The sequence below is a fragment of the Geotrypetes seraphini genome, chromosome 2 (genome assembly GCF_902459505.1).
Source record: "Geotrypetes seraphini chromosome 2, aGeoSer1.1, whole genome shotgun sequence".
Classification (NCBI taxonomy): Eukaryota; Metazoa; Chordata; class Amphibia; order Gymnophiona; family Dermophiidae; genus Geotrypetes; species Geotrypetes seraphini.
In genome coordinates this window covers 119,419,328-119,432,953 of record NC_047085.1, presented here as the reverse complement: position 1 = coordinate 119,432,953, position 13,626 = coordinate 119,419,328, and the positions used below count along the sequence as shown (strand labels likewise).

General features: G+C 39.3%; 1 protein-coding gene across 4 annotated transcripts in view; it reads right to left on the bottom strand.

Moving 5' to 3' along the window:
- Window positions 1–13,626, bottom strand: part of ATP6V1H (ATPase H+ transporting V1 subunit H) — a 173,491-nt gene that overhangs the window by 113,331 nt on the left and 46,534 nt on the right. For all 4 annotated transcript variants that reach the window (XM_033929585.1, XM_033929584.1, XM_033929582.1 and 1 more), the window contains 2 exons: window positions 6,130–6,234; window positions 2,066–2,119 (listed from right to left, as the gene is read on the bottom strand). In XM_033929585.1, the coding sequence (XP_033785476.1) occupies window positions 2,066–2,119; window positions 6,130–6,234 (159 nt within the window). The remainder of the gene's footprint in view (window positions 1–2,065; window positions 2,120–6,129; window positions 6,235–13,626) is intronic.

Below are 13,626 nucleotides of genomic sequence, written 5' to 3'. Positions count from 1 at the left end.
TATGTCTGAATTCAAGAGGGCCTGGGATAGGCACGTGGGATCTCTCATAGAGAGAAACAGATAATGGTTACTGTGGATGGGCAGACTAGATGGGCCATTTGGCCTTTATCTGCCGTCATGTTTCTATGTTTCTTTGTTTCTACCCATCCTGTGGTGGGTGGGAAGAAGGAAGGAAAGGAGAGGAGAGGCGATTTGCCACAGAAGGAAGAGGAGAGAGATGCCAGAACACAGAGTGGGAGATGAAAGGAAAGGGAGAGGAAAGGAGAAGAGATGCCAGAGAATGGAAGGGGGAGAAAATGAGTTCAAGACATAACTTCTCTGGATCCACAAAGATCTTTGCTTGTACCCCCGCCCATCCTTTTCCTGGGGCACAAACACCCTTACAGCCAAGGATAACATCCATAGCCTAGGAGTAACTCTCGGCTCAAACTTTTCAATGACAAATATAGTATCCAAACTAGCATCTTCCTCCTTCTACTACCTCCACCAGCTAAAGACCATACGTGCATACTTCTCAGAACCCGAATTTGCCCAACTTCTATACGCTTTTGTACTATCCCACTTAGACTATTGCAACACACTACTAGTAGGCCTGCCTACCAAAACTCTCTCCCGCCTCCAAAGGGTGCAAAATGCTGCAATCTAACTCCTGAGAAACCTTAGCATTTGCGATCACGTTACCCCTGCATTAGCTTCCATGCACTGGCTGCCCATGCAAAAACGCTGCACCTTCAAGACCCTGATGCTCGCTTTCAAAACCTTCCACGAAACGATTCCACACTACATGACAACTAAACTACAAATCTACTTCCCAAAGCGACCACTGAGATCCCAAGGAGAAAAACAACTGACCGTACCTCCTGGCCATTCCCTCAAAACTGAAACAGCCCGCAAACGCTCCTACTTACATTTCATACCCAGGCTATGGCACATCATCCCCCCCATTTGTTAGAACACCAGATGGACTTTGCAGCTTCAGGAAGGTTGTGAAAACCTTCCTCCTCACAAACCCAGTGCCTTAAGGACATGCACCCAGAAATGTCATCAGAGTCAAGTTTCAAGTTTATTAGGTATTTTATATACCGCCTATCAAGGTTATCTAAGCGTTTTTTTACAATCATGTACTCAAGCATTTCCAACGCACCTACGCCATCTAACTCTCACCAGATGCTGCTTAATGTATATGTTTTACTGTCATATTGTAAATTATGTCATCTCTGTCCTGTCTCGATTATATTGTGGATGTATCATTAACCCGTTCTGGGCTCCTTTCAGAGGACGGGCTAAATAATTGAGCAAATTGAAATTGAAAAGCCAGAGCATGGAGAGGAGAGGAGGATGCCAGAAAGTATAAAACCTTAATAAATAACTTCAAATAAGCCAACCAAGGTATATAAGAATTAAGACCTTTCTTGTTATTTATTATGAATTTATGTTTTAGAATTGTGATTTTAATTTAGAACTTGAATTTAATTTGTGTATTGTGTCTAACTGATGGTAGCTGCCCCTGAAGCAGCTTGCAATAGGCAAAATATGGCCATATTGGGTTAATGTTAATAAAGTGCTTTACACTTCTCCCTCCGTATTTGCTGTGTTAGGGGATTAACAAATCTGTGAAGGAGAGGCAAAACACGGTGAAGAAAGTGCTGGGAATCGGCAATTTTCTCTGTAAACACTGGGAATAAGTGATTTCTCTATGCAAGCTGACGTAATTGGGGGGGAGGAGTCAGCAAGCTAAAAACCACAAATAATCGAAAACGCAAATGCTGAAACCGCGAATACAGAGAGAGAAGTGTACTTCATCCGTTCTCTTCTGTTGCAATGACAAAGCACTTCCATCATGACAATGGTACACATGGAAGCACACCATTTACAGGTTTACAAAAAATTATAATCATCAGGGCCTTTGATATTCTCTTCAAATCAAGTGTCCCATCATTTAAATACCAAGGGTAACCTAGATTTCGGCGGCAGCTGATAAATCACACATAGTTTTATGAGCCTGCTCAAAATTATTTTTTTTTTTGGGTGAGGAGGGGATTTTGATAAACTCTCAGATACTCACATCACTCGAAGAGACCATTCCTGTCTCAATGGCACTGCCACTAGCACGCAATTTCTATTGTAAAACATAAGAAAAAAAACTTGGTTACTTGTGTAAAAATGACAACAGAAAAAGATTTATTCTGCTTTGAGAAGTATACACACATCTGTAGGGCACACAGTAGTACTAAAAAAATCTGAAAATCATTTCATCCATTTATGGGAGTTGGGGGTAGTTATTAATATGGGTTACAGTTAAGACATGTTATTTTACTGTTAACCCTAGTTATTAATAGCTAGATCTAAAGGCATAAAATAGAGCTTGTGCTAATAGCACGAGGTAGCAGTAAAAGCACATCTTAATGGTAGCCCACATCGACAACTATGCCCCCTTGATTTGTCATGCAAGAATACAACATACGAGTACTGACAATTAAGTTTGCAAACTCATCCTAGAAAAAGTGCTACATACCTCATTGCTGAATATCACTACGGTCACCTTCGAAGTACTCCCCTTTGGAAGCCTTGCACGAATGACGCCAGCGCCCAGTCCACCCTCCAAAGCAATTCTGGAACTCTCTTTCTGGAATACCCATCAGAGCTGTCATCAAATTACCCTTGATTTCCTGAATGTCATCAAAATGGCTTTCTTTCAATATTTCCTTTATCTCTGGATACAGAAAAAAGTCATTGGGGGCCAGATCAGATGAGTAGGGAGGGTGGTCCAATACAGTTATTTGTTTTCTAGCTAAAAACACTCTCAAAGACAGTGCTGTGTGAGCTGGTTCATTGTCGTGATGCAAGAGCCATGAGTTGTTGGCGAAAAGATCAGGTCATTTTTGTCTTTTTCACGTAGCCTTTTCAGCACTTCCAAATAGTAAACTTGGTTAACTGTTTGTCCAATTGGTACAAATTCATAATGAACATTCCTTACGATATCAAAAAAGATTAGTAACTTTGTTTTGACTCTTGATTTGGACTGGCGGAACTTTTTTGACGCTTTGTTTCAGAGTCGTATTGGTACATCCATGTTTCATCAGTAGTGATAACACAGCCCAAAACATCATTTTGCCTCTCCAAAAGGTCTTGGCAAACTTCGACTCTCCTTTGCTTTTGTTCATCGGTGAGCTCCTTCAGAACCATTTTTGCACACACCTTTCTCATGCCAAGATTTTCAGTTAAGATTTTCCTGTTTCTCTATCGATGTTTACTTGGTCTGCTATGCTTCTCACAGTCAGTCGATAATTTTGATGCACAATTCAATTAAATTTTGCAATGTTTTTGTCAGTTCAGCTTGTTACTGGCCACCCTGACCTTTTTTATCAGTGGTGCTTTCTCTCTCCTCAGAAAAACGATTATCCATTTGTATATACTGCCATTTTCTTCATGGCATTATTCCCATAAACTTGGACTAACATGTCCCTGATTTCACTTCCACTCTTGCTAAGTTTAACAAAAAATTTAATATTTGTTCGTTGCTCTAATTCAAGCTCCAACATTTTTGCAACAGCACACAAAAACACACAACAATAATAAACACCACTCAGTAAGAAACCACCACACATCGACATGAACACAGCTGTGAGACACTGATATATCAAGGTTATAAAACCTTACCGAGTTGTTTGTACAGTGCTGCCATCGTAAGTACATGGAGGCAAGTTCGTAAACTTAATTGTCAAATCTCATATTCCATGACAGAAACTGCAAATCACCTCATAAGCAGGGTAGATCAACAGAAAGGTTATCATGATTCAGTACCTAGGTTTGGTATTTTGTTAGGTTTGTTTGGGGGTTTTGGGGGGGAGGGTATCTCTGGTTTTCACATTGCAACTGATTTCACAAGCAAAAGTCTTTGAATCCTACATACAACTAACTGTCAGCAATCTTAACGTTTCCTATAGGAATACATCAAAGATGAATAAAAAGGCTAACTTTCACATATAGTTATTTCTTTTCATTTTAATGAAACAAAATTGGCAGTTGCCCAAAATGTGTGACTGTTCCTACATCTTTTCTTTTGTGACAGGAAAATTCTGACATTTCTGCCAGAGTATGGAAAAATTCTACATCAGGGCCAGTGCACTGAAAAATCTGCCATAGTAGATAACCCACAAAAATTTGATTTCAAAGGGCACCCTGGCCGAACTAGACTGACTTTCTAATCCAAACAGTGAGGCAAGTGTCAATCAGCTCAACCAATCAGCCAAGCACAATTAACAAACCAGCCTAACAACAGAATTTGATTTTATCAAGATGGATTGGTTTTTCCCAAAATTTAAATATTCATGGCTCGCCCAAACTATACTTGATGCCTCTTCATATCTCAATTTTAGAAAGCAAATTAAAAGTCAGTTATTCAAAAGACCGAATCCTAACCATACCACATGACCTACCCCTCTCACGCTTCTAAGACTGTGGCTCCCTCCTTACAGCTTGCATACTTTTCCCTTATAGGCTCTCTCCTTATGGCGTGTACACAGTTCTCCTTCTCTTAAACTGTATGCACGTACTTATTGTATCTATTACATGTATTTTGCTGCATGTACTTACTGCTGCATGTACTACAGCATGCACTTATGCATGTCCTTATTCCTTGTACTTATTGTACTCTATTCTCTTTGTACATGTTGCATGTATTTTTTTTGCTCCCTTTACTTAAATTGTAGATGTATAACCAGCATGTTACTGTTCATAATTGCTTTGCTCGTTTTGTTGTCAACTGCACTGTTTGTACTGAATCTATCTGTTGTGAACCGCCTAGAACTCCCTGGGTATGGCAGTATACAAAATAAAATTATTATTATTATTATTATTTATATTACAGGCAAGTTATTTAAAATAAAGAAAGAACAAAAGAGACATCCCACAAGCAAATGGAAAGCAAAGTTCAGGAACCCATGTATTTCTTCTTTGCTGGCTAGGATACAAAAAATTTTGCTTTGAAGTTTTAGTCTTGATGAGAAGGTGGTCTGTCCAAAAGTCAGAAATCTCTCTTCATAAATCAACAAGGACAGACTTATGGGAACCTTCTTTATCCTATTATAACATTCTTGCCCTTGTTTTCCTCTCCATAGAGTCCATCCCTTTGCTCTTTTTTAGCTGGAGAGCAAACGGGTTTATAACTTTCTTATTTAATGATGCTTTTAACAATTAAATTCTGAGACCTGTTAACTTAATCCAGAATTCAATTTTTCCCTTCCTCTTGTTCTTTCCTCTTTTATGTTTTTTCTACCTGAGAGAATTGTAACTTTTCCCCTCCTACCCTCTTATATCATGTCTGTCCTTAATCCACATGTATGATGAAATTTGTTAAGTGTTATAAGTATATTAGCTTTTTACTTGTGTTTTAAAGCTGTTTGTCCTCTAAATTGTTGTTTTTTATAAAACTGTTCATCGCTTAGAAAGTTTGTATAGGCGATTCATCAAATGGTAATAAAACTTGAAAACTTGAAAAAGGAGAATACCATCAGCATAAGATTCTTTGTGACCTATTTAGAAAAGGATGACTAAACTGCCGTTCTGAAGCATGTTTTATATACACAAGCATTAGATGTGTCAGTACATAGGATGGACACTAATTAAACATAAAAAGATGGTGTGCGGCTTATTTTCATTATTCTAAAGCGTGCTTCTCAAACTTTAATCCAACATGGCCCTATTTAAACAATTGAAAACACATATGAACCCATGTGAGAAAAAAAAATAGTAAGTCTCTCAGCCACCTTCCCCTCTCCTAACTCATCCAAAGCAGGAGGGTGGCAGCAGCCAGGGCAGGGCCTGTGAGTCACTGTCACTCACAGACTCCTCTACTCTGTATGAGTTTCCTATCTAACAGGAAGCTTGCCCAGGAGGGATTCACTAGCTCATAGGCCATAAACTGACTGCCACTACTGGGCATAGGTCACAATTGAAGAGGGGGTGACCCTGTCTCTGAGAACCCATCCACTGATGATGTGACTCACACGTTTGGGAACTTTTGTTGTAAAACCTATGCCAAATGTCACATTTCTCTCCAGCCTCTCTAAAATGCAATTTAACTTTAAGAAAAGAAAAACAGCATAACACACTTTTTTTCACTTATACCTGTGAACTCAGCTGCGTTTTAATCCAGTTGAAATAATAATTCAAATCGCTGCCCTCCATCGATTCTCTGCCCCAGGCAGCCAACTTGGCAATAATTCTTGCTGCCTGAAGAACAAAGATGAAATCATAGGCTGTTAAAACTAATTAGAAAAAAAAACCTGGATGAAAAATTATATCATGGGGCTTGTTCCAGCAAATGCTTCAGTTCTAGGGCTAACTCCACTAAGCAAAAAGCTGCACACGATACTAAATAGAAACCAGAGAAAAATACTTTGAAGGTCCCTCCAGCTGGCTCCCTCCCTCTCTCCAGGTTGGCTTGTTTGCTTTATTGCCGCTCATGGCTGAATAAGTGCTGTCCGTCCAAAGTTACAGGTTCCTGAGGAAGGGACCTAGAGTCCCCGAAACCGGGCTGGTTGAACCTATTCCTGAATTTCATCTGACTTGGCAGTTTACAGTGTCTCCTTGCCTTTGTTTTTCATCTACGGACCATGCCTGCAAGCTAAGTTTTCCTTTTTGATTCTGGGAATCAGCTGGAGGGACCTTCAAAGTATTTTTCTCTGTTCTCTGTTTTAGCACTGTGAATATGTGATTTATTATTATCACTGTTGAATTTCACCTTATTTCACCCTATTTTTTTATTTGGTTGGTGGGTGCACACAGGAGGGACTCGATGATGGTGTTATTAGACCTTCACCTTAGCATGCGAGTGCTGGAGATGTTTTTCTCCTTTCGCTGGTCCTTCACACTGAGACTCCTTCCTTTTTTCAATTATATTATTTATATGTCATATGATTGGTAGTCCAGTGCTTGAGACAGAAGTTAGTTACTTTGAAGGTCCATCAGACCTTTTTTTTGCTGCTGTTTGTGGTTTCTATTCAGTTCTAGGGCTGGCAATATAGTATTGCAGTTATAAAAACAGTTTTGATAGAGTCTCCAATTAGACCATCCTCTGAACCAGTCAAGCTGCAAGGTTATCCAAGCACCATACACATTCTTGGGACAAATCTATAAAGATAGATGCTTACATTTATGCACAAATTACAAACATAAATTATTAGAATAATGACATATATGCACATGTGTCTGCACATAAGCATGTAAATGCCAAAAATCTGCCTAATCACTACTCTGTAAATACACTCGTTTCTTATATAGCACATATTTGAAAAGGAGGCATATACATGTGCGGAGTCTGGGCAGAGTGTGGGTGGGACTCACATTTGTAGCTTATAGAATATTATTTTATTTATTTTTTATTAATTTGGATTTATTAACTACCTTTATGAAGAGATTCACCCAAGGCAGTTGTTAGCAAGTACAATTCAACATAAAACTTACAATTTGATAAAAGCATAACAGTAGTAAAAAGACCAAATATAAAACAAATACAATGAGTGAGATAAACTCAAATCAGTAAACTGAGACTTAATAGGACTACCATGAAACATTTTTAAAAATATACTTATAACAGCACTGAAATTCAAATAAGAGAGATATTATACAGTGTCAGCGTAATACTTATGAAACAACTAATAAGTACACATCAGAACATTCAAACAACATAATATGGCGTTAATGCTATATAGAAAAATTATATCTTACTGAATACATTTTTTTCCTTTAGTCCTACCAGCCTAGTCCAGATAACCGGGTGTTGTGTCCATCGACAAGTGGATGGAGACAAAGAAATAAAGCAGTTCCAAGTGCTTCGCTCCTAATTGGGATTGTGCAGCCAAAGAATACTCAGTATTTATGAATAGCCAAGCAATTGTGCTCGTCTATAGTATCAGTCAATAATGAATATGTGAGGTAAACTACCATACTCAGTCAATATACGTATCTACCAACCAGATAGATATAGGCTCTACTGACATGCAGTACTTTCACTGAGTTAGGAGATGCAACATATATATTACATCATGTCAAGATCCACGAAAAGCAATGTCATCAACAGAATGAAATAAAATGAAACAACAAAAAGAAATTAATTACCATAAGGGAGGTTTCTGCACTGATCTGTTATGACTAAAGGAAAGAAAATTATCAGGTAAGACATAATTTTCTCTTATGGCCTACACTAAACTAGTAAGTGGGATATAGCAAAGCAGTCTTCAATAGGGGAGCGTAGAAGATAAGGCCCATACAGTCAGAAGTGCAGAGAATGAAAGTGGTGATACGGTAGCCAATATGTCAAAGCCCAAGATGGACCTGATAAGACTTTCAGGGCCTTTATCTCTAAAAGGAAGACCAAAACAAACAGCCAAGTAGACAAGCTGGAACTCATGCAAGAGTGAGAAGCATACAGTTTTCCACACAATAATGATCTTATCTGAATTGCAGGACATAATCATTGACTGAAATATCAAAAGTATAGAAGGAAGCAAAAAAGAACAACCAGAGCTGGTCAGCTAAGAAAGACTCAACTATAGACATTGAAACCTGCCAGTAGCCCACTGGCAGAAATGCATCGCCAGATGCAGTATAACACAAATAGGAGTTGAATGAAGTAAGAGATTCCCCCTATGAAACTGGAAAGGCCAAAGAATCTAAGAAACACTATAACAATGAGTATGTTGAAGGGAAGGATTCCTTTCCTCCCCAGTTCACTGTGATTCAATGGGAGTGGATGGTAGAGAAAATAATGCTGCAAAAGATCCTCACTGAAGCAGAATCTAGTGGCTACAAGGAAAGGGTAGAACATAGTAGTAGAACCCTTTGTGGGACCCCCCAAAAAAAGGCCAAAAGTCCAAAAACTATAGATATGGACTAAGCGCAAGAATTTCTGATAAACTTAGTCTAACAGCCTGCTCCAGGAAGACATAAATGCTCAAATGAGAGAAAGGGCATGGAGCACAAAGAATAGTTACATGGTAAAGCACAGTTACTTACTGTTAACAGGTGTTATCCAGGGACAGCAGGCAGGTATTCTCACATATGGGGGTGATGTTATCCACGAAGCCTGGTACGGACAGTATGACAAGTGAACTGTCACTTTAAGTTTGAAAAACTTCACAACTGTCAGCACCGTGCATGTGCGAGTGCCTTCCCACCTGCCAAGGCATGAGATTCCTCAGTTCCATAAGCAAGCTAAGAAGCCAAACAGGGGAAGTGGGTAGGATGTGAGAAAATCTGCCTGCTGTCCCCGTATAACACCTGTTACAGTAAGTAACTGTGCTTTATCCTAGGTCAAGCAGGCAGCATATTCTCACATATGGGACTCCCTAGCTTACTGAAATGGGATGGAGGGAGAGTTGGCCAAGTAAGAGAATAAACTTTGTAAAACTGCTTGGCCGAAGTGAGCATCACGTCTGGAAAAAGATTCTAGACAATAGTGAGAGGTGAAGGTGTGCAATGCGGACCAAGTAGCTACTTTGCAGATTTCATCAATGGGAGTGGAACACAAAAATGCAACTGAAGTTGCCATAGCTCGGACTTTATGTGTTGTGACATGGCCCACTAGTTGCAGCCCAATCTGAGCATAGCACAAAAAATACAAGCCGCCAGCCTTGTGGAAATAGTTCTCTTGGTTATAGGTCTGCCCAGTCTGTTTGGGTCAAAAGAGATGAACAGTTGAGGAGATGCTCTGTGAGATTTAGTCCTTTGTAAATAATAAGCTTTACCACCTGCTACTGGAGACTGAGGAAAACTGGAGTAGCAAGAGGGGATGCTCTACTGATAAACAAGTTTTGATCTCAGTTTCCACCTGCTGGTAGCAGTGAGGCATATTACCCATCCGTAAGGAACTATACCGGTCTATCAGGCGATATAGAAATAAACTTTATTCACCATCCAGAACAGAATGGAGTCCAAAATACAGTACAAGAGAACAAGCAAGTCATCTAAGTTAAAGATACTAATGATCTCCTTGATAGTGAGACCTTAGAGCTGAGAAAAGAAAAACAGTTGACTGGTGCAATTCTTTGATAGAGGCAACCAGGGCAAAATAAATCATACCTATGGATGTTGCAAGCTGCCAAAAAACAACTGGGTGACACAGCCAAGTGAAATAGCAGCAGCAGAGTGGAAAAGATGAGCAACAGAACTAGATGGTGCAGGTACACCTCACAGCTGGTAAGCACCTTATGCAATACTGGCAGCTAAGAAAAAAGTGCCTCCTTCTGGCCGGTACCACTGAGTAATATGACCAGCTGGAGCAGCTGTGTGATATAGCTATCTGGAGCAGCAGATCAAGAAAGATGACTAATGAGGCCTAACAATATAACGCTGTAGGTATATAAACTAGCTAACTGACATAGATAAGCACTCCAGTTAGCTGGAGAAGAAAATGTGCAATAGACCTAGCAGAGAGAATCTGTGCTAGCTAGAGAAGTTGTGTACACAAGATAGCTGGTGTAGTCACATGCTAGAGGTGACTGAAACTGGAGCAGCAAAACACCAGAACTATCTGATGGAGCTGTGTCCTAGCAGGCAGCTAGTGTAAACAACCCCAGAGCCAATTGGCATAGCCCTGTCAGAGCCAAGCAGCATAGCAGGCCATAGAACTGCTGGATTGATGGTGTACCACAGCCTTGTACAAAATTTTGTGATGTGATTGGCTAGTAGAGTTAGCTGGAGTGGCTGAGAGCCAGTTCCATTGTATAGCAGAATATAGCTGGTTACTGCCATTTTGCACTATCGCTGGCTGAAGCATTTGTGCAACATAGTTAATTGAAGCACTTGCCTGGTATGGTATGCCTTATTGATCTGAGATGTAGCTGTTCAATGAAATTAAAAGGTGAAAAAGTGAAATAGAAGTGTTTAGAGTCACTACGCCATTCAGCTACTGGTGTTGCATAGATAAAGCAGTGGCTGGAGGTGGTATGCAATAACTTTGACCAGTGTCAGCAAGCAATTCCAGAGTTGTTGTGGAAAACCAACATAGCTAATCTTTAGCATAGAGTTGTCCCAATCATGCAAGACTGCCAATTTTCACCACAGTGGAAATAAATCAGTTGATCAGGGTATGTCATATTATACATTCAAGCACAATGAATCACTTCTCAAGCCGAGCAATATAAAAGAATGAAGTAAAATATGTCCCATTCAAAATAGAGCTGAGTGCCATAGCTTGTTAACATAGTCAATCAACACTGTCGGTACAACATAAAACTACTTTCTAGAACATGAAAAGAGCCAGAACATACAAGCATATAGCTAGCTACATTCCATAAGATATTCCACTTATGGGTTGCTTAACCAAAAAATAGAATTCAGGTCATCAACCTAGTGGCAAGCAGACCTCTTCTGTCCACTTCTGGATTTTTTTTTGTCTGTTAATATCAAAGAACTCTTTAGCTATGTAAACTGTAGCCTGGCAACAGTGGAAATATTTAGCTACAGAGAGTCATTCAAAAAACCGTGAGACAAACACAGAGGATCTCTAATCAGAAAATGAAGGGTATAAATTGAAGAACTAGGGCCAGAGCTGGGCAAACTTGCACGGTCTATGTCCCATATATGTCTATTCAATTTGGGATGGGCTAGGGAGGGCTTCGACAGGGACTCCAGCAATTTGGGATGGTTTAGATAGGCTGGAGTGAGCTTCAAAAGCAGCTCCGATAGTTGGAACCTAAGGACAGTACCAGGCAAACTTCTTTGGTCTATGGCCCAGAAATATCAAAGAAAAAAAGACAATTTAATTTAATCATAAATTTATAATGTGTGTACCTATTGGACAGACTGGATGGACCATTCAAGTTTTTATCTTCTGTCATTTACTATGGTACTATGAATATGTTAAAGAGGGCCTTGAATTGAATGAACTAAAAATTCTACAGGAACTGAAGAAACATACCTTGGAATCCCTATGGGTAGAAATTCCATATGTAAAGGGGAAAAGGATAGTAATAGGAGTGTACTACCATCCGCCAGACCAGGATGAGCAGACAGATGCTGAAATGTTATTAGAAATTGGGGAGGCTAACAAACTGGGTAACACAATAATAATGAATGGGTTCAACTACCCCAATATTGACTGGGTAAATATAACATCAGGGTATGCTAGAGAAAGAAAATACCTTGATGAAATCAAGGACTGCTTTATGGAGCAGCTGGTTCAGGAACTGACAAGAGGCAAAGCAATTCTAGACCTAATTCTTAGTGGAACTCATGAATTGGTGCGGGAGGTAATGGTGCCAAGGCCCTTGATAAGCAGTGATTATAAGATGATCAGATTTAATATAATCCCTGGAATAAGTTCACACAGGAAATCCAACACAATAGCATTTAACATGCTCAGGGTAGATATGATAGAGGTCTATAAAATACTAAATGAAATGGAAAGAATAGATGTGAATTGCTTGTTTACTCTTTCCAAAAATACTAGGACTAGGGGGCATGCGATGAAAAAGCTAAATAGTAGATTTAAAACAAAGCAAAGAAAATATTTTTTCACTGAAAGTGTAATTACACTGGAATTTGTTGTGAAGAATGTGGTGAAATCATTAACTTAGCAGGGTTTGAAAGAGGTTTGGATAATTTCCTAAAACAAAAGTCCATCAGTCATTATTGAGATGATTTGAGGAAACCCACTACTTATTCCTAGGCTAAGCAGCATAAAATCTGCTTTACTCCTTAGGATCTTGCCAGGTACTTGTGACTTGGATTGGCCACTGTTGGAAACAGGATACTGGGCTTGATGGACCTTCGATCTGTCCTAGTATGACAATTCTTATGGCACTGAATATCCGAGGTTAACTTAGACTACAGCTATGAGCAGCTTACAAGCTCTTTACACTGCAGGCTAACTCAAAAAGAGTCCAAGATCTTGGTTGATGATTCCAAATAAGGAATGGTGCATCAAGTGCATACAATTTGCATTATTTACCACAGTGTGCATCATTTTGCACTGATCCACATTAAATTGCATCTGCCAGTTAGATAACTAGCCTTCTAGTCTCACAAAATACTTCTCAAAAACCTCTACAACCTTTGAATAACTTTGTGTCATCCACACATCTAATCATCTCATATACTCCTCCCTTTTCCAGGCTATTTATGAAAATGTTGGGGTGCTCCACTAATCTTTTTCAATATGTAAAATTGACCATTTTATCCTGTTATTGCAAATTTCATGCATTATTTCTCTTGCTCCCAAATCAAAAGCAACATGGGCCTCACAAGCAAGCACATGCACAACGTAGTGTGTAAAAATCTTTGAACCCTAGGCTATTCCAGTAAAGTTAACTACACCACAGTCACAAAATAAATAATGGCAGGGAAAAGGTATCTGTTTAAAGGAGACAAAAACATTACAGTATAATCTCAATATAACGGACTTCAAGAGACCTGGAAAAACAGTACATTATGTCCAAAATCCGTCATATCCAGAGTTGCATTTTTTTAAAACTTTATTTAGGGCAACTTGAAACAACGTAAATCGATGAACAACAGTCACCGCACAAGCATATCAGCAACATCAAGAACAAAACTCAGCAAAACATTGATATGGCACAAAATGATTGCAAACCAGAATACTGTACTGGAAAGAAAAATACT